This window comes from Maylandia zebra, linkage group LG12 (assembly GCF_041146795.1).
Source record: "Maylandia zebra isolate NMK-2024a linkage group LG12, Mzebra_GT3a, whole genome shotgun sequence".
NCBI classification, from domain to species: domain Eukaryota; kingdom Metazoa; phylum Chordata; class Actinopteri; order Cichliformes; family Cichlidae; genus Maylandia; species Maylandia zebra.
Window position 1 is genome coordinate 32,503,590 of NC_135178.1, and position 22,562 is coordinate 32,526,151.

At 37.7% G+C, this 22,562-nt stretch overlaps 1 protein-coding gene and 1 long non-coding RNA gene across 4 annotated transcripts in view; one reads left to right on the top strand and one right to left on the bottom strand.

Annotated features, from left to right (window-relative positions):
- Window positions 1–14,570, top strand: part of LOC143421521 (uncharacterized) — a 34,654-nt gene extending 20,084 nt beyond the window's left edge. The window contains exon 3 of the long non-coding RNA XR_013101196.1: window positions 14,377–14,570. This is a non-coding gene — a long non-coding RNA (uncharacterized LOC143421521). The remainder of the gene's footprint in view (window positions 1–14,376) is intronic.
- The window catches only part of ksr2 (kinase suppressor of ras 2), a 120,193-nt gene extending 98,797 nt beyond the window's left edge, over window positions 1–21,396 (bottom strand). For all 3 annotated transcript variants that reach the window (XM_076891119.1, XM_076891120.1, XM_076891118.1), the window contains exons 1-3: window positions 20,656–21,396; window positions 8,133–8,273; window positions 7,172–7,322 (exon numbers count right to left, since the gene is read on the bottom strand). In XM_076891119.1, the coding sequence (XP_076747234.1) occupies window positions 7,172–7,322; window positions 8,133–8,273; window positions 20,656–20,829 (466 nt within the window). In that variant the 5' untranslated portion in view covers window positions 20,830–21,396. The remainder of the gene's footprint in view (window positions 1–7,171; window positions 7,323–8,132; window positions 8,274–20,655) is intronic.
- Window positions 21,397–22,562: the final 1,166 nt, after the last annotated feature.

Here is a 22,562-nt window from a genome sequence, read left to right on the forward strand (position 1 = left end):
AGACAGGGCATGAGGACATTCCTTTCAGATGTCAAAGATTACAGAGAAAAAGCACAGAGGAAACCTGTCGTGCTGAGCAAAGATCAGCAGTATAGCTGCTCAACACAAGGACACGAATTCAAAAAAAAATTCTTCACGTGTACGAGAGTTTGTGTGTGTGTGTGGACTTGTCTGGAGGGGTGGGCTGGATAATGTGTGTATATTGCAGCACAAACGACTGACCGGCTGCCTTCAAATTGTATGACTCATCCTCATTGCAGCTCGTGGACTGCAATCCCAAGAGCCAGTAGTGAAATATTCTATTAACTTGCATTAGTTTCCTTCCTTCAACACCACATTGCAGAGGAACATACATTCACTTGGTATGTTTTGTACTTGTCTGGTTATGTGATATATAAGCTGGCAAGACTGTAAAGTATATTAATGTCCGTGCCTGCCAATTTTAACATAATTCCTGATGACTCACAAACTGGAGCAACATATTTTTTTTTCTGCTTTCATTCATGGCAGTTGAATAAATATATATATTTATATGGATTTTTGCAACAGCCTACAGATTTTTAGAAGAAATATATAACTATTAAAAAACACGTAAGAGCATCCTCCACTTCTTGCCTCGTGTGCTAAATGTTCTCATGGGGCTCATTAACCCTTAAAAAGCTTTTGCATGTGCTCTATTTATACAGATGTTCTGACAAACAGGTACTTGCACAATACCATTAAAATACAGAAACAAATACAGATGCGCAAATGTGGCAGTGTTCTGAAGCTATGACACATCTCCTTCTCTCAGCTCGTATTCTCAGCAAGAATATGAAGAACGCTTGTGTAAAACCAGGTTTTTCTCTCAGCCCAAAGTGCCTCTCACCACTTTGTGTGGTAGTGGTGGTGGAGTTGCTGCTGCGCATTCACACATCTTTAGCTTGCCCCCCTGTTAGAGAGTCCATTAGTGGCTCTGTGTGGCCAGAGCTTGTCTTTGGAGAGCCAGGGAGAGGCAGTGGGGGAAGTGGAGGGAGGTGGAAGCAATGGACCAAATGAAAAAAAAGAAAAAGGCAAAGAAAAGAATGAGGATAAAATATGGAAGACAAAGGAAAAGATGTTGACGATATAAACAAAGATCATCTAAATCGTCATAATAGACTTCGGTCATGTGACATCTGGTGGGGAAATTTCTATCAGTGCTCAAAGATTTGCTCGGGTTTTCAGGTTTAGTGCTTCTGCTTTTGAAACTGGTATTACATTTTATATGAGAAAAATAAGACTGAACCTATCATACCATTTTTTAAAGTTATGCACCAATTTTATTTTCTCTGCTGAAATAATATTAGTCGGATAAAGTTAAATCAATGACATTCCTGGTTTCATTTTTTTAAGCTGTAAAAAAAAAAAAAGAAAGAAAGAAAGAAAGAAAGAAAGAAAGAAAGAAAGAAAGAAAAAGCTACATCCAGATGAACAGAATCAACTTTTTGAGGTGTTTTTTGTTATCATTTAGTGGAACTCCCAGTTTTAGGTTTGTTTGGGTAAAACAAATAAAAAAAGTTGGAGACAAGTTTCCTGTGAAAGAGTTCCAAAACACAAAAAGAAAGGCCAGAAGAGATACTGATAAATCAGTGGGAAACACTATAATTATCCCAGCGACACCAGGGTGTTTTAGTCAAACTTTGTACAAACCATTTAAGACATTAAGGGGACTACTGGTACAAAGCAACACCCTCAGTAGAGAGGAGCAGCAGCTGTACTGAATACTTCATGTGTGACCAGACAAAGAAGACAGCCGACCTTCAATTAAGGATGTTTTCTGTTATGGCTTCGTTTGATTTTTATCAAAAGCAGGTTTTTATTCAAAGATTTCTCAAAGAAAGTAAATGTGTAAAAACATTGCTGAGCTTTATTTGTGTGTCCCCCCCCCCCTTTTTTTTTTTTTTTAAATAATCAAATAATTGTTTATTTTTAGGACAGAAGATATTTGCAGCCAGACAAACATCTCCTGCCTGGCAATAGTCATCTTGTAATGGATGACACTAAACAAAGGTCAGGAATGGCTTTTCACACAGTGGACTAACACTTGGATCTATGCCATCTGTTTCAAAAGTATGTGTACTTTGTAGCCTTCATATGTACTTTTACACAGCTATTGTTAGGTTACACTATTCCCCAGTTATAACATTTTATGTGGAAATCGTCATTAAATTGTGTTATCATCAATGTTCCACATGTATCCTGGCTATGAATGCAGCCCAGCTTCCTCAACTTTTGCATTTATTCAAAATCAGATTGAAGGAAGTGTCATAGACAGTTATGACAAAGGTGAGTTGGTCTCCATGGTCTCCAGTGATGTTTAAAGCCTTGTCGGTGTGAACCGTGAAGGACTGAGGCATCGCTGAGTGGAACCCCCTGATGGATTCTGGCATCAGGCGGTTCCACTGCTCTGAAACTGGAGTTGACAGTCTTCAAGTAAAATATGTAATGGTCTACAGCACAAACTCTAGTTTTGGTGCCAACCTAAATGAAGAAAGAGTTCAAATCAAAGTCGGCATAAACATACCAAAAAGAAAAAGGCAAAAAAAATTGACATAGCTAATAAAAACTAATTTAAACACATAAAAACGAAGCAACATCTAGTAATGGGACTTTAAATGTAACACTCGGGAATCATGTGACACTGCAACCAGCTAATAGAAAACAACAGGCCAGAAAACACAAGTTACAATTTATCAGCCTTTATGGAAAATTAACGTGTTTTGCAGTGTGGTACAGCATAGGCATTACTGCTTGCTATGAGACGGGGTTGGCCTGTTTGCCTTTCTGGATATTATCTTTCCCGGTACCCAGTCGAACTGATGAGGGAAAAAGAGAAGTTTGAGAAGCACACAGGAAGGTGGGCAAGAGCAGCAGACTGACTGAAAAACAAGCAGAGAGCATGAATATTTCGAGAGGACAGCCGAGCACCAGCAGCCTAACAAAGAGCCTGATTTTCAGACTGTGCAGTAAAAGACCTGTTCGTCTGAATGTCAACAGCAACTGAATGTTACACCTCCTCTAATAAAACACTCTTTTAATGAAGTACAGTTTTGCTTAGGGCACACTGAAGTAAAACTACTCATCAAGTTAATTTGCTTAATTATTCAGCAGAGTCTTCTGTCTGAAAGGACATCTGTTACAAAACAGAGTGTGTGTGTGTGTGTGTGTGTGTGTGTGTGTGTGTGTGTGTGTGTGTGTGTGTGTGTGTGTGTGCGCGCGCGTATGTTCTTACTGGTATGTGGGTGTATGTGTGGGTGTGTGTGGCTCTGTGTGTGAGTGGGAGTCAAAGAGAACCAGATATGCTATGTTAACGGGTGTACTAAAGGTTGTTACTAAAACGTCCACCCTAATTTTAGTGATACTCTACTGCCCCCTTCTGGTTCAGCTGAATCATTGCAAAAGTCATAGTTATGACTGAAAACAAAATGTGGTCCGTTTATGCCATCTGGGGGCCAACCATGTAACAAACCAAACACACTTGTTGCATCACAGCACATACCTATGCATGTAATTCTGTTACCAACAGCCACATTTGATTTTAAAATTAATAAATAAATAAATAAAAAGGGGGAAAAAAATATAGAATCAGTTTATATTACTGAGACAACTACAATTTTTACAAAATGTCTCTCCAAAATGGGAGATTAAAAAAATATTCTTTTAAAAATATCTTTATAATTTTAACCATAATTGCATAGATTTATCATTGTTAAAGGTATGTGAGGCCGCAGTAATAATGTAATGCACAAAATGACATTTAATACAAGGGTTTGACTTTGAGATTTCATTTTTCTATTGCTCAGCTGGAGGCAATATGCTATCACAATATGCTCTGCTAAGAAATATGCACTTCCATTTCTAATAACAAATTAGAACAAGTGGATGAACCATGGGAACCAGTTCTTAAAAACAGCTATTTTAAACAAATGCATCAGTGCAGTAATTTTGCATATTTACCGACAGTGTATGATATGTTAATACCACAAAGCAATGATACACATCTGACTTCCTGTTTCATTTTTGACAGTCTGGCCCCGCTGAGAACAGAAAATAAAGACATAAGCATTTTACCAAATTAATGTTGCACATGACTAAAGGACAAGAACACACTGCTCTCTGTATTGATAATTTACAGGAATACCATATTGTTTATACATTTCAGAAAAATTGTTATTCTAAATATTTTGAGTCAGAATGTCTTATCATGTTATCTATCATATCTATCATGTCTTTCTGAAAACAGTTGTAAATGGTAAATGGCCTGTATTTGTATAGCGCTTTACTAGTCCCTAAGGACTAAGGACCCAAAGCGCTTTACACATCCAGTCACACACACATTCACTCACTGGATGTAGCATAGAAGCAGGGATGGTGTTGTATTGTATATGTAGTGTTTTAGTTCATTGTGCTATGAATAAATTAAGAAGAGGCTGAGAGGAAAGGCAGATCTGTTGGTAGTGAACAAAAGAAAACAGCACCACCTATAGAAACAACAGCAATTTCACTAAATATATTGAGGCTTGAATGTCACTTCATAAGTGAGTTTACTTTTAATAAGTAATACGTTTCCCATTCACAAAAACAGCTTTTCATCATCACCCCATGAAACACCTCACTACCCAGGATATTAAGTTCAATACAAATAAACTAAATTAAAACGATATGTGAAAATGTATTATATTCAATGGAAATACTAATAAAAACTATACTTAAAAATGAAATAATACTGGGTGTTGGCAAAAATAAAAATAAAACATACAGTAAACCTTTCCATTGTTATTTAAGTGAAATTTGTCAACACAACCAATCTGAGGAAGCTTTGGTGAATATTTTTACTGTCTTAATAATGTTTGTATTATAATACCTGTTCTGACCTTCTTATGTTTTGCTGCTTGACAGTTAACATACAAAAACTAACGTTTGAAACTGATGACAACTGAAAATATGGAATGAAAGATTTTAAAAAATTAATGTGAAAATCTGTTTTGGAAAAAAATATATACAGTGGGGCAAAAAAGTATTTAGTCAGCCACCGATTGTGCAAGTTCCCCCACCTAAAATGATGACAGAGGTCAGTAATTTGCACCAGAGGTACACTTCAACTGTGAGAGACAGAATGTGAAAAAAAATATCCATGAATCCACATGGTAGGATTTGTAAAGAATTTATTCGTAAATCAGGGTGGAAAATAAGTATTTGGTCAATAACAAAAATACAACTCAATACTTTGTAACATAACCTTTGTTGGCAATAACAGAGGTCAAACGTTTACTATAGGTCTTTACCAGGTTTGCACACACAGTAGCTGGTATTTTGGCCCATTCCTCCATGCAGATCTTCTCGAGAGCAGTGATGTTTTGGGGCTGTCGCCGAGCAACACGGACTTTCAACTCCCGCCACAGATTTTCTATGGGGTTGAGGTCTGGAGACTGGCTAGGCCACTCCAGGACTTTCAAATGCTTCTTACGGAGCCACTCCTTTGTTGCCCGGGCGGTGTGTTTTGGATCATTGTCATGTTGGAAGACCCAGCCTCGTTTCATCTTCAAAGTTCTCACTGATGGAAGGAGGTTTTGGCTCAAAATCTCACGATACATGGCCCCATTCATTCTGTCCTTAACACGGATCAGTCGTCCTGTCCCCTTGGCAGAAAAACAGCCCCATAGCATGATGTTTCCACCCCCATGCTTCACAGTAGGTATGGTGTTCTTGGGATGCAACTCAGTATTCTTCTTCCTCCAAACACGACGAGTTGAGTTTATACCAAAAAGTTCTACTTTGGTTTCATCTGACCACATGACATTCTCCCAATCCTCTGCTGTATCATCCATGTGCTCTCTGGCAAACTTCAGACGGGCCTGGACATGCACTGGCTTCAGCAGCGGAACACGTCTGGCACTGCGGGATTTGATTCCCTGCCGTTGTAGTGTGTTACTGATGGTGACCTTTGTTACTTTGGTCCCAGCTCTCTGCAGGTCATTCTCCAGGTCCCCCCGTGTGGTTCTGGGATCTTTGCTCACCGTTCTCATGATCATTTTGACCCCACGGGATGAGATCTTGCGTGGAGCCCCAGATCGAGGGAGATTATCAGTGGTCTTGTATGTCTTCCATTTTCTGATGATTGCTCCCACAGTTGATTTTTTCACACCAAGCTGCGTACTTTGCGTACTTATGTCAGTAAAAGCATCAGAATTTTATGGTCAGCGTGAACAACATTTGCATTCTTTGGATAAATGTCCTCATTATTATCAGTCCAAAGTGAGATTTGAAAAAAATAACTCCTAATCTACACTGCAAATAAAAGCGTAAATTGCAGCCATGAGCCATTTAGTCAGCAAATGCTGATTATAATAACATTGCTCTAATAATTGTGCACAAAAGCTCTGGTTTGTCACTTCAGGCATTGCCCCTATCCTTGATAACCTTAAAAACAATGGGACCTCCAGGGTGGAACAGATTGACCTAATAACACCAGTATAGGTTTATAGATCAATATCAATAATTTTAGAAGTCAGCAATTCAGTACTGTAAGTGATATGTCGTAATTTGTGTAGTGAGAGCACATTAAAAGTAGTTTTTATTGATCTGTTATATGTCTGAGAAAAGTCATGAATTTACTGTAAAATCAGCAGTCTATTGTGAATGTGGACAAGTATTATTATGTATGTCACCCCCTCTCTATGTGCCTAACGCCCTCTATAATGCACGAGTTCCTAACAAACCAATCAACAAGCAATTCAACATAACTAAAGGTGAACATTTGCTCCCCAAGATGTATCATCCAACTCAAGCAAATCACAAATCAAGTTCTCCAGACAACTCCTTTTGTCTGGAAAACTGGAAAACAGAAATATATGCTCGGAGAGTATATAAAAAGAATATTTAATCTGGGTGTAGTTATAAAAGCTATAAAAGAAAAATTGAAAATTTTTAAAAATACCATATATTCAGTATGCACCCATACAGTCTGAACACACTATAAGTGAACTTTCTTAGTGTGCACAGAAAATAATTCATAGTTTATTTCATTGGTTAGACACAAATATCCTAATTTCTAGTTAACACAAACAGTGATAACGTTATATAAAGATTAGTATTTTCCATGTGTGTGAGCGTATGAGCTCATCTGTGAGTGTTTTGAGTGGACTCTCACCGAGCTGGTGGGCCTTTCTGAGGCAGGAGAGGGAAGCGTTGAGACGGGCACACTCCTCTTCACTGGCACCAAACTTTTGCAGCAGCTCACACACCTGCTCCTCGCTCATCTCCAGCAAGCCCTCCAGGGTCACCTCACCTGGACTCATTTCCTATCAAATATACACATGCAACATGCATGCAGCTTAAAGACCACCACAAATACACATCTAGCTCAAAAACCTAGATATTTAGATATACATTTAATGGAATAAGTTACCGTAATAGATAATTTTCTTTATTATACAGTGTAACAACATTAAGGATGATCAGGATTTTCTATAATGAGGCCATCAAACTTACAAGTAATCCCTGTAAACCAAATCCTCATGAAACAATTGATCTATATCAGCTCAACATCAGTTGTTTCCACTCATGACTCTCCACGATGTCAATCACAGTGCATATGTTTATATGGACATCTCCGACACCGCACATACTGCTAAAACCTCCTGCTTAAAGCAATAAAGAAAGGGGCTAAAGTAGTGCCAGTGGGTGAGCTGAGGTGATACACAAAGGCCCAGTATGAGATGCATAGAGACTCCACTAGTACACGAAAACTTCGAAACTCAGTGCTATGGCATTTACAGCATTTTAGTAAGCTTTTAGCCAGAGGGTGATATGAGCTGTCAGATTTCGCTCTCAGTCACCAGTATGGAAACCTCAACTGCTAAAAGCTACAATCTGATAGTGACAGTGAAATGTTTAAATGTTAAGTATAAAAACTTTATTCAAATCTGTACAAAACATTTATTTTTTTAAATGAGAGAAGGCAGAAAAAGGCAATGTGTTAAAAAGTTCTTGGAACAGTTTGTCAAATACACAAATCAGAAAAATATCATCTGAAATTTTGACTTTGAAGCAATGATCATGAGATGTATTTTGAGTGTAAAAAATGGTTACTACGTGGTATCACGGCTTACCTGTGTGACCTCTTTCCTCAAGTTGACAATGCGGAACCAGTGGCCGAGGCGAGGAAAGTCCTCCAGCTCGGCACTGCGTTCCTCTAAGGCCACTTTGCACTTACAGGACAGCTGGCGGCTGAAGTACTTTACCAACTTCCCCTAGGAGGAAGAAAGACAAAAACAGTGAGACGATGCTTCTCCGGACCAAACTACTTTCACATTTTTAACATATCTACATACAAAAGTAATTCTCTGTGCTGAAAAAGTACGTTTCACCTCTCGGTTTCTCTTTCCTTTGTTTTCTATAAAATTCCTTTAAAACTAAAGCACAAATAAAACAATGGAAATTGTTTTAATATTACTCCGAAACCACTGGAAGAGTGGAACCTACCTCAGCTGTAATGGGTTAAAGGCAAGGTATATCCTGAACAGGTCAACAGTTTGTGTCAGTTTTGCAAAAATCCTGCCCGGTGTAGTGCTTTATAAAACAAAAGCAAACTTTACATTTTAAAAACAAATCATGTGTTTTTAAATCCTATTAAATAATCCTAATATGTTTAAATGTGCAGGAAAAAAAGATTTTAATTATATTTTTAGCCTGTTGTTGAAAAATCCCAGAAATCAAAGCAGTCACACAAGGTCATGCCAGTACCATAGTCATGGTAATATCCTATCAGTCAGTTAGGAAGAGCCTCTGGTGTCACAGAAATTCCAGGACAGCCTGGTTAATCAGCTCAGGCAAAGCAAATGAAACACTGTTTCATCATTTAACCCCTCTTCAACTCGCTGCTGAGTGATTATTGGTTGAAAGCTGTGATTATATCAGAAACCTCCTCTAAACTGAAAAATGGTGCTGATACAAAGACACATACAAGTGGGCAGATGCATGCAGGCTTTTCCTTTGTTAGAAGTCATTCTTCCTGCCACAGACACGTGGCTTGTTAGTGAAGGAGGATGTCATTTGCAAAAATAATAAATCATCAATTGGCGATAGCGCTGCAATAAATTGTAATAACTTTGCATGTGATGTATATTTTTGTAAGACAACATACAGCAAAAAAAACAAAAAAATAATACAGTTCGTTTTTTTAAATTGTATAATTTAAATTGACTGTTTATCAAAATAGAAGTCTGCATTTTCTCCCTGTGCTTGTGTGGGATCTCTCTGGGTACTCCCGCTTCCTCCCACAGACCAAAGATATGTAATTGGTGGTGTTAGGTTAATTGGAGAATCTACATTGCCCATAAGTGTGAATGTGAGTGATTGTCTGCCTCTCTGTGTCAGGCTGGCGACCTGTCCGGGGTGTGCCCCACCTCTTGCCTTATGGTATCTGGGATGGGCTCCAGCCCCCCGCAACCCCGAAAAGGATAAGCGGAAGAGAATGGTTGGATGGATGTTTATCAAATTTATTTACAGTTTGATTCCAAGTGAATTCTGTAGCTCACTCTCACACCATAAATTTATATCAATATCTACACAAATCTAAATCTAAAATAGCTATAAATAAATAAGTAAATATTATACTGGTTGATTTTTAATTGTTACATTTTTAGCTGTGTAGTTTTTAGCCAATTTTACAGGTTCACCTAACATATCAAATGCACCTGATGACAAACAGGTAGCTCTATTCACACCTTGCTCCTGATTTCATATTACGCCACTCAAAACCAGTGGTCAACACCAAACAGCCAACAAAGAAGTTGTGGCAATGTAAAGAACAGCAGTGCCAGTGTTATATTTGCCATGTCTGCCAGTATACCACAATCCACTTGGGTCCGAGTGACCTACAATTTGTCATCAAATGGTGAGCCAAAAGGCTCTGTGCAAACATTCACACACATAAAACACTATAACATGCTAACCACGTATATAGGCTCCAAGCAGGCTCTAAGCAAACTTGGGGGGTTAAATAAATGCAGCTACTTGTCTGTGGTCTCATTAATCCAACTTACAGTAAATAACACTAAAAAGCAAAATTTTGACTGAACTATTCTATTTTTCTAAAAATGTTTTACAAATGCTCAATCAAGAAGCAGTTTTATATTTAAGAGCCTATGTATTTGCAAGTAAGCATAACATTTATTCAATACATTGGTGACAGTATTCACTTTAAAACATCCTTATTTACTTACTTATTATTAACTAAACTACACTGCTAAGTTGAGTGCTTGTCCAAATTAAAGCAGTTTACAGTCATGTATAAAGAGTGCCCTCTCCCTGCAGGGAACTCTACACTGAAAATATTATTTAACACAAGTTCACTCATGGGTCAGATGCAAGCATGTTATTTAGCGACAGCAAGAAATTTGCATCCATAGTGAGTTCCGTCTGTCATTTTGAAAGTTGTGTGATTTATCACAGTTAGATCACTACACTTTTATTTTAGCTGTGCACACAAATCTCTAAGATATACAGGCAACTATTCAAAAAGCTGGCTCTATAGTTTTGTGGTTTACTCGGGGTTTTTTTGGGGGTTTTTTTTGCTTTCTCTTTTCTTTTTTCCTTTCTTTTTTAAAAACCAGCAAAAATATAAATACATTTTTTCAAATGTAACAGCATAAAAGCGCAGTCGAAGGAAGCATTGCATAATTCTTGTAAAAAAATCGGAATACATATTTGATAAACTATTTGTCAAATACATGCTTTTTCTTCATATATGACAGATATGTTCAAATGTTCTAATATTATTTCTGGTTTTCAATCAATTTTACATTAAAAAAATGAACAAAACAACATTCATTTAGATACTTAAAACTAAAGTTCTGTATAATATACTGGGATCATCTTATCACTAAGATGTAGCTGTTCTGGTGACTCCAAAAATACTACATATCAGGAAGTTACAGTGAAGTCGTGATATTGGGTATATGTCCATCATTTGCTACTTCCATGTTTCTGTTTAAAACAAAACCTAAACAAACATCTTATTTTTTTAGATGTGTAATATTTAAAATATTCAAAACACCTTTGCAGATTAATGAAATATCTGAAAATGGTTACCATCAGAATGTTTACATTTGGACTAATTACCAACAAATTACAATAAAAGTAATACCTCTGAAAAATATATTTCCAGTGTGATATGCACTCACCAGCCACTTTATTAAGTACACCCATTGAGTTGATCAATAACACAGACATTTATTCAGCCAATTACATGACAGCAGTGCATGTAGCCAAGCAGACATGGCCATGAATACTTGAAATTCAAACCGACCATCAGAATGGGCAAGAAAGCTGATTTAAATTATCTTGAATGTGGCATGATGTTGATGCCAGATGGGCTGTATAAGTATTTCAGAAAATGCTGTTCTACTGAGATATTCCCACACAATCATCTCTAGGGCTTACAGAGATAGATCTGAAGAAGAGGAAATATCATGTGAGTGTCAGTTTTTTAGGTGAAAATGCTTAAAGTGACAGAGGCCAGAGGAGAATGGTCAGACTGCTTCACGTTGACAGTAACGCAATAGAAACTCTAATAAACACCCAAATTAGGCAGAAGAGCATCTGTGAATCCACAAGAACATTGAAGCAGATGAGGTACAACAGCAGAAGACCACACTGGGTACCACTCTTATCAGGAGAAAGATGTTAGTAAGATGTTAAACCATCATGTCAATATGGACCAGATCTCTGAGGAATATTTCTTCCACCTTGTTGTATCTGTGCCTGAAGAGTTAGTGCAGTTCTGAGGGCAAAAGAGTCCAACCTCGTACTAGCAAGATGTAACTAAAGTGGCTAGTGACTGTTTGACCCACAAGTGATTTTTCCATTACCCAAGATGCTAAAAGTTGCAGAAGAAGTAGATCAATACATTCATCATTCACCAGTGTATGAATGTGAGAGTGAATGAATAGTGGTATTGTAAAGCGCTTTGGGTGCCTTGAAAAGCGCTATATAAATCCAATCCATTATTATTATTATTATTATTATCATTATCATTATTATTATTATTATTATTATTATATTCAACATTTTTATGATTTTAAAAAAATATGACAGTGTCACATATAGAAACATAAGACTCGGGGATATAAATCACCCTAATTGGTCACTTGAAGGTTAAAGGAAAGCGCAAAATAAAGAAAAGGATAATCATTTAGATGCAAACATCTCTGGAATGAGATATTTTCCCTCATTCCAGACTCTGCTGTGAGACACTTTGTTCTGACTCTATCGGGCTGCATAAAGCCTCACACCACTGAAAGCGGGACATACAAGCATCTTTGTTACTACGCAGTTTCGAGCTGAAACAGTGGGTGACGTGATGCTTGAAGACTTAAGGGTGATGCATGTAGATGGCCCCATTCCAAAAGTACACCTACAAAATGACTGCTAGAAATTAGAGAGTTCTGTCCTACATCAGTGCATACCAAAGTAGAAACCAGTGGAGGAGGGACCAGCAAGTCACCTCTGAATGCAGAAAACCCTACAGCAGCTGCCCACGGCTGCTAACACTGCCTGATAAAGAAACTGAACAGTCCACACTTACAAAGAAACACACATGTACCCTGGCTAAATCAGTTAATAGTTTACTGTATGTCAGAAAATATATCAATAAGTTGGTGAGCTTATTTTTGAACAACATACAGCAGCGTTAAGTAACCAATGAACATTATCCCATGTGTTGGAATCTTGAATGCGAGTTTGTTGAGCTGTCATTCATTTCCACTTTGACCTAGGCTGAGAAATTTCTGTGAATAATAGATGTATTATTTATTTATTTATTAATTATTGTTCCCCTTGGGATGCAGTATAGGCTATACTTTGCTGTGATCAATATTTTGGTTGTAAACACATGCTAATCTAATAACATCCCATCAGCTTTACCCGAACTTTGCTTTTTAAATAATCTCTTTAAACAGATATATGATTAATACTCACTGATTTATCTCATTATTAATCTAAAATTAAGGTTTGACTTGAACCAGCTTCTTCTTTTGACTGCTCCCTTTAGGGCCACCACACCCGATCATTTGCTTCCATCTTCTCCTATCTCTAGCATCCTCCTCTGTCACGCCAACCTGTGCGTGTTCGACTTCACATAATCCACAAATCTTCTCTGTGGTCTTCCTCTTTTCCTGCCTGGGAGTGTCATCTTCAACATCCTTTGTCCAACATATCAGCTGCCTCTCCTCTGCACATGTCAAAATCATCTCAGCCTTGCCTCTAATTTTGTCTCCAAAACATTCAAGCTGGGCTGTCTCTCTGATATATTTATCCCTAATTTTGTCCAATCTGAGACTAGAAACAAGTATATCAGATGGACTGGAAGTATAATGTAACGTGACTTCTTTTAGGTAATGTACATAAACTCTAGGCAATGTCAGGAAAATCAAGTCAGAGCATTGCATGAAATTACCCTTTCTCGCATGTGTAGCAGGATGATTTAAGCCTGCTCTCGATGATTAATTATGCCCGTTTTGAATCTGCTGATTTATTGCTGGCAGTGCCGCTGTATATAAGGAGGCTCTGTCACCTGCTTGTTTATGGTCCACCGATGGTCACATTACCTGGCGTCTTTGTCCGCCTGCTGCATGTGTATAGGTCCACTGATGCAGCATGTACATTCTGCCTGTTCCACAGAAGCTGTGGACTTAAAAGCCTCTTGCTTGTGGCATCTCCTGTTTGTGGTGTGAAGTTTACCACTACTCCCCAGGCAAGCATAATATAGTGTTGGTAGTTTTTTGGTCCAAAAACTACCAACATTTCAAAGTACTGCTTGCACGGTAGAAGTTACTGGGATGTTGTGCCATCTGTTGCCACTGGGTCAGGAAGTGCTCCTCTCCTGTCAAGGTGGAGTAGTTCAGGAGGTCTGGTATATAAGCTGCCCTTTCCTCTGCATTTGGCTTTGAATTTAAATTGCCGATTTATTAAAAGCAATTTGTCATTTTTCAGATAAGCTGGTGCCGCTCTGCGGGATGCCCTGCTATTTTGTTTCTCTGTTTTGTTCATTGGCATCGTTTGGGTCAGCTGCATTCAGCGTTGCTTTGCGCACCGCTTTGCAACTCCTTAATTGGGGCCCTAATAATTTTAATGTGTGTGTACATGTCTGAAGTGGGGTTAGCTTTGGATTATGTTTATTTGATCCTGCATTATTTAACTTGTGTATTTTTTGTTTTGTTGTTAAAACATTTTGCTTATTTAAAGTTACTTTAACCTCCTGGGACCTGGCGTCCACCTATGTGGACATCACATTTTGGGTTATTTAGACCAAAATACTCAATTTTGCTCTGATTTCATTCCCTTTGTGTCCAGGCTGAGAGCTGAAGATGATGGAGGGGCTTGTTCCTGTGTTGTGTGTGGTTGGTGCGGGTTCCCTTCACGATTGACTGCATGTTCACAAGTGCCTGAGGTGATCCACTTATGTTCATTTTTATTTGTTGAGTCTGTCTCCCCTTCATGTTGACTATTCTCCTCTGTTGGTGAGCCTCATTCCTGAACACTCCTAACCCCGATTCCCTGCATGGTTGAATGTGTAGAATTTTAAAAATGTCTTTTTTCCTTTTTAAAGAAAAAAATAAATGGAAAGTTTTGCATTTTTGAACCACATCTCCTGTCTCCTCTTTAGTGGAATGAACCCGTGTACCTCACTGGTGTTTTTACTCATTTCCTTGGGTGAAAATCCCAAGGTGGTGTTGGTGACAACTTTTGGCTGCCCTAACTATAGTGGGAATAGTGAGTTTAAGGGCCAAAGCACTAATTAAACTATTTCATAACCTTGTGCTGTCACAAACGCATTATCACCACTAGAAATACTCAGTTTGATTTTGGTGAGGGGTACTGGTTGTTAGTGACTCCACATACAGCTAGGTAACAAAACAGTAAGAGAAAATATAACTATTTAACTCTACAGTGTAAGATTTATTGTTCAAAATGAAGAGTTTTGTTTAGTTTGTGCATTCAAGCAGGACCCTCAATACACCTTGTTACATCTCTTTAATGTTTCTGGCTTATTATTTAAAATATTACAAAGACTCATAACTATCATAAAGTCGCAGTCTGAGCACATTTGGCAAACTAAACTAATAACAAGAATGGACAGCATACTGTACAGCAGGTGCACAAGCATAAGCTACTTGGTCTAGCGGACTAACAATAGCACGCCACAAACTGAAAATTATCTTGGATTTTAACACTTCTCTTTTTCCCCCCCTTCTGTCTGCTTTCTGCACATATTGCTAAACAAGTTTAAATCTTCTGTTAGTGCTGCTTATATTTTCAAAGTATTTGGACATCAGTGCATCGCTAAGGCTCAGATTGGAAAGGTCATAAGGTTTACAATAGCTACCATCAGCTTTACTGAATTAGTTTCTGAAGTGAAGCAAGCTGCTCGCATTAGCATAAACTAACATTCTTTAAGCTTCATAAAGCTGGCGGGGTTTTTTTGTTTTCTTTTCTCTCTTTTTATTTATTTATTTTTAAAACACTAGCTGATATATGATAGCACCAGATAGCTGCACAGCAGAGGCCTCTAAACTATAATGATCAGCTGTGGTAAAACAGAATTTTTCGAAAGCAATATAATTTTGGCTAAAACGACTAAACCAACATAGCTGCTAAAATGAAGTGCTCTTTAATCAGATGAGCCTATATCATGCTATTCCCATTAGAGACATGAGCTGCACTGATCTCTTCACAACTGCTATACCGTTAATCCAGATGAACTAGAACACTTGATGAAGTTACAGCAGAGTGTAACTTCCACACCAGCTTTATCTAATCTCCTTAACTAGAGTCCAGTACTTTCCAGCATTATAAATGCCAAGCACTATAATTTAAGCATATTCAACTGCATAAGAAAGAGTGGTGCAATTTCAGACCTTTTTTTTTTTTAAATGCAAAATTGCTGAACTTGTAATGCTGAATTTAGCCCACTGGCAAACTGTAGTACATTTTCAACCATCTATGTCTAAGGAAAAAAAATATATATATACATAAAAAAATAAATTATATGAATAGAGCCATTCTTGTTGTATTAACAGACAGTGAAAAAACAGGAACACAAATGAAGGATATTAAAACAAACTATAGTGATTACTTTTTTTTTTTGGGGGGGGGGGGGGTGCACACCAAAAAGGGAGTGTTGCATCCCTAAAAAGAGGCTAGGGGATGAGTTGAGTAACAAAAAATAAAACAAAAAGAATTTTCAAACATGAGCTTTTTGTTTTTTGGGGGTTTTTTTAAAGAAAAGAAAGAAAGCTATTGAAAGATGACACTAGCTGCTTACAAGTAGGTGAAGCACACCACTAAACTGACAAATACTGTTAAAGCACACAATCCTCCGCCATCCAAGAAACACAGCTATTCACTAGCAGTTCTAGCCTGTCCACACCCCACCACTGAAACTGGCCTAGACTGAGCCTGAGTAGTGCTACACCTGCTTTTATACTGTGGTGAGGCTAATTCCTGAGTAGAGACAGCTGTGCACTGGCACCTCAAGAGAAATGGGTGGCAGTTGAATGTGTGGGGCAAACAGGACATACCCACACAACATGCGGGCTGTAACAGTGAGCTTAAACTGCAGAAGTCTATGTGGTAGATGCAGGTGAAAAGAAAGATTTCTCCAAATTAAAAAAAATGTATACAAGCATCTTTTTGCAACTGTGGACATACAAGTTTGAATTATCACCTTAAAAGATAATAACATCTCTGACACACTGTCCTCCTTTTCCTTTTGTTTGGCAGCATTAAGTGGAAATACAGTTTGACACGGTAAAAAGAGTCTTCTGTGGTCATTTGCAACAGGTATAAATACTCATTCTGTTGCGCCTGGTCAACACTTGGTGTGACACAGTTTGCTTCAAGCATAATGACGTCTTTATCCTTCTAAGCTACAGTGCTTGAACTGTTCTTCATATTATTTAATCATCTGACTCTATAAAAACACCATGGTTCCACCTCTGAAGGAAAAAAAATAAACAGCTGATGCTACATTTCATGTTCAGACAAACAAGTTAAAATGTTTTTTTCATCTGGTACATTTGAACATTGATGGATAACACTAGTGACCTAATTTCTACTAGTTGAAATGCAAAATGTAATTGTGTGGCATGCTAACAAGCGTGCATCACCCTTCATTTTAAAAAATAGAAAATAGAGCCTTGCTGAAAAATTACTTGGCTGATATTATTAGTCAGTATTGTCATATGTTGGGTTATGTATATTATATTAATAATAATATATATATAATTAATATTATACATAATGACCATGTCCCAAGGTATAAAAAAACAAAAATTTTTAGAATATGAAGCAAGAATATATGATCAGTGTATTTGAGAAATGGCGTCATCACATAGTTTGCAGTACAATAAATGAGTCTCAACAAGTGATGGTATACAAGCTTAAAGCTTTATGTTTCTAACGATGTGATGGAAAATCAAAACGTTGTTGAAGATTCTTGCCTATGTACAGACCAAACTTAGTTTCATATGACTGAAATAGATTCATTCTCAGAATATCTCAGGAAGCTCACACAGTTCTCACTTCACTAACTTCACTAACTTCACTTCACTAACTTTCTGAAATAACGCAAAAAAAAGTGTGTTTCCCTTTATTTGCAATAATTTCTTACTGATGATAAAGTCTTTCTTTCTAATTAATTCAATTTCTGTTAAAACAACAACAACATTAAACCAAAATATCTACACAGACTTACAACTCGTGGCTGTCAAACTGCTGAATTTGTACTATACTACTTACTTTAACCGATTCATTTAAAGCTTCCAGACATCACCACTATCGAGTTCTATGACTTAATATGGAAAAAGACTAGATTGAACCTGGCATCAGAGCTCTTACTTAAAAATCAGTTATGTACTACAGGTCACAGTATAATGTTAAACTTTTGAAAACATAGCCAAATAACAACCCAAATTTTTGTCCTATAGAGGACATAGACATGATCTCTAATCTTTCCCTATCAAAAGCTACAGGTCACGTTGATATTTTTCTTCTATCTCCTACATACAACAAGGCTGTTGTACAAGAACTTGTAAAAAAATACTTTTGGTTACTTTTTATTATCCACTTATCCTGATTAAAGTCAGTGACATAATTGTTTGTTAACTATATCAAAATTGGTGAATTTAGGAACAGTAATGACTATCATGTGATTGCAGAAAAGCATTAGTTTGTAATGTGTTACTTCCATCAGTAATTGATGAACCATCTACGAGACTAACTTTTTATTGCTGGACAACAGGAAAACTTGATCCATAATCATACTGTACATTAACCAAAGATGTATGTGTGACATTCTGGCTGTAGCAAACAAGGGAGTGACAACAACCACTGATAGTTGAGTGTAATGAGCTAAAGAAGTAGAAATTCTTTCTCCGAAGTTGATGTATACAGACAGAGCTTTAATGGACTGAAAAGGCTATCAATGTTACTTTAATCAATAATAATTTCCCTATAACTCTGCTGAGCAATTTAAATGTGACTCAGGTTTAAAAACTTTATAAAGTCAGCAACCATGATTTCCTATGTTCCAATGTTCATCCTAGTTTTGAATGATAAAAAACTGATAGCGACTTCCTTTTATTCAAAGCTTTTGCTGAAAATTCAAAATGCTAACTCTGATTGGCTTATTCCATTGAAGCTAGTAAAGGGTATTAGGTGTTCAGTAAAATTGTGAAGAAATGTTTCCACAGACCAATGTTTGCTTCAAAGTTCAAACAGAATAATAAGTGAATGTTTTGAACCTGCATTGTAACCACCTTCTTGTCTTTTTTTTAGCCTAAATTTTCCTTGGATTACAACGCCATGCAGAAATGGCTTACACTACCCCTGTTGCTTGTTGCATTCCTGTTGAGTAGAACAAGTGATACAAACTACACTAACAAAGCAACAGCATGGAAACAGTGTGTAGCACCAGTAATGTTTAAAAATTTGCAAGATCCCTTTAAGGTGGGAATGTAAGTTTGTGCATGCTTTACAGCAAGCTGCACTTTGAAAACTCTTGTTTTAAAGGATAATGTCTCTCAAATTCAGTGTCAATATGAAAAACCTCTGTCTTTGTAATGTAACAACCTGTCTAACAACCTGTGGAAGACTGAAGTTAAGCATAATTTTAAAATGACAGAGAAAGCGGTGCTCCTCGCACTCCAAATACAATCCTTTAACTCGGCTACTGAGAGAAGGTTATTTTTCCTTCAACCAACGTGTCCGTTTTATACAGGTATTAGCCATGCAGCACAGTTGCTACAAACATGCTAATAATGTATGCCAAAATTTTCTGAAAAGAACTGAACACATAGCTTGGGTATATCCTAACTTTTGGTTTAGGCAAATTAAAAGGATATCCCTACCCTTCTTAAGTTTGGAGAAATAGGTCAAACTATGACACAATCAATAAAACCATTCTGATAAATCCATTCACAAAAATTTGTCAGGCTAATTTTACTGGTGAAATAAAAATAATACCCCCATAATGCTTATAACTAGTAATCCAAAACGCCTTGCAAAGCATGCAGGGAACATAGTGAACATTTATCTTCACAGTGTAGCCTGCTCATTGCTGGCAGAGCATTTGCACTTTATATATTTAGTTATCTCTTCACTTGGATTACATTCCTGTCCCCTGTCCAGCACTTGCAAACTCCGTTTAACAGCTCAGACATCGATACTTTGCAATATGTTTATGTGTTATGCACAGTCTCATATTCCTGTGGGGATGAGATTAAGTATGTGCCACTCACAAGTGATTTCTTGGTATTTTGTTAACATAGTATCTTAATTATTTTCCCACTAGGACTTAAAGTCTGTTGATGGCGCACACAAAGACTCAGTGGTGAGTTTATGGAGACCTTATCACTTAATGGTATTTGTTTCAATCTCATGAGACATCACAATAACATTCTTACAGGCCCTAAATGCCGTGCTGTGTCTGCAGTGCTCAATAGTCTACAGTGAGTTTTCAGTGAGCTTATCGCACTTTATTGCATCTTTATATCCTGTAACAGGGGTTTGTTCGACTGGTCTAAGTAGTCTCAAAAAGGGCAGCCTGATATCTCAACACACAACATGACCATTACGTAACGCAGTTTACGGAATACCCCACGGGCCAATTAACGGATAACGATATTTTGTAACAATTTCAGTAATCTGCCAGCCTTGCATAACGGCAGGGCCTGGCTGCGAGAACAGATGCGCAGGCTGGCATATTGCTAATGGATTGTAAACACGGGCTGCCTATAGGCCTCGGCTGCCTCAGATATTATTCTGGTGGAGAAGAGCCACCTTCTCTCCCCGCCACCTGCAGAATGCGCAAGTCTATAACAGCCCACTGCAGCCCCGTGGCCTCTTGATTTATTGCACTGCACAAAACAGATAGCAGTGGGCTTTAGCTGAAATCATTATATATTTATGCAGTGGCAGCAGAAAAGCAGTCTGCCGTAGAAAAGACACATAAAAATTATGCATAGTGGCCTTGAAATAAATAACAAACGGCGGCAGCCCCCCACCCCCCCGTATTGATTTGAATGTAGATGCACAGCAGAAATCCGATGATTCCGCTCAAAGGGTGCTTACCTCAAGCGTTCGTATCTCTTTTTGTGTCAAGTCGTTGGATGTGGCACATTTGGTCCGTAAACCCTCCAAACTAGAAATGCTTATGTCTATCATATTTTGCACCAACTCGCACTGCTGCAAGGCTTTCTGCAAACTAAGATGCTGCTCCTCGCTTTTTGTCATCTCCTCGTTCATAGTTTTGTGAACAGTGGACGTTATTTTTCCGTTGCACTTAACAAAAAAGGAATGAATTAATTCAAAAACAAGGGGGAAAAATATTGATGATTATTCAGGAAAAGAGCGTGGTGAAACCCACGGAACGGAGCAACCTGCAAAACGCCATGAAACGAGATGTTGAAGGTTTAGAGACGGGCTTTGAGCCGTGAGAGAATCGACTCCATTGCAACAACAGTCCTCGTAGTTCCTGCTGTTTCATCAAGGTGTCTCTGGTTGTGGGCTAAATCAAACACAGTATGAAGATACCAAGCGGGACTACGCGGTCTGCATCCATTGGGTTCCACTTCTTTCAAATGTATGTTTGGGGGGGAAAAAAAGAAAAGAACAAGAAGAAGCTGTTCAGCGCACCATAAGTAGACGCATCGGGGAAAAGCCTGCTGGTTTTAAAGGTGCTGATGTGCGGACTGGATGCAGGTACTCCCTGTCTCCCTAGGCAGCAGCTGCATCCCGGTTCTCTCCCACCACACCGACATGTTTCCTGTCAATCAAACCCACAGCAACAGCATCGCATCGCCCAGGCACCACCGTGAGGGGCCGTTCTCGCGAGATTACAGAGCAGAGTAGAGAGCTTACTATGCTTGAAACGCCAGGCTAGAGGTTAGAGACAAAACTATCCCTTTTTACATGTTTGAAACAAAGATGTCCTTTTACTCAATATGTATGATATCTATTAGTTTACTACAGGCTCATGCTGTGTGCACACTTATATAGCCTGCAGTCCACAGCCACACACACCCCTTCAAAATATTTCTAGAGAATGATTTAAATATGCTTTAAAGTTAAATGGAAAAACAAATATTCTTTTCCACTGATTCATGTGAGACATTTAATTTTGGCCTAGTGAGACAACTCTGTACTATGCCTGTTGATGTTTGTATGTGAGTAGAATCTTCTGTTTTTTATTGTGTGCCTTATCTCATTTCTTCTTCCTCTGTGCTCAGGTTTAATTTGCAGAAGAGATCTTGATCACAGTGAGGCTCCTCAGTTAGAATATAGGTTATAACGCAGACATTACAAATAGAAACTGGATTGTTCAAAAACAGCAGTTGCAGGAAAAAAAAAAATAAACCAAACATTAAGGATTGAATGCTGTCAAAATGCAGGCTGTGATATTAAATTGTTATCCTTGACTGATGCAGTATAATGCAGCCTGGGAATCAAGATGCTTTGGAGGTTGCCAGCAACAAATCTGAGAAGTCAAGCTGATTAAAGAGATAGGAGATGGTAAACAAAATCTTGTGTACTTTACTGCTCACAACTTTTTTTCACTAACCTATGATGATCAAGAAAATGTTTCAGAGAAACCTGTCGTGTAAAGTATAGGTTAGGTGATATTTCAAATTCAGGCTCTAGATAAATATATGGGCACACTGCACTTTTTTGACATATGGACAGATATGTGTATTTTATTGTCAGCACCATTACCAGAACAGAAAATAAATGCAAAAACATGTAGAAAACATTTGTGACACTCTTTGTCATGTGTTAAGATGCTTAAATATTAACACTTACAAAGATAAACTATAATGAGATTAAGATGTCAGTGTCGTATAAAAGTGAACAAACTACATCTAAGAAGGAAAGGTGTAGACTTTCTTTTTTTTAAATTTAACAAGACGTTTAGTGACACGTGACATTTATTTAAAAAATCAAGATAGCCAGAACACTTTTTTTCTTTTATTTTGGTGATT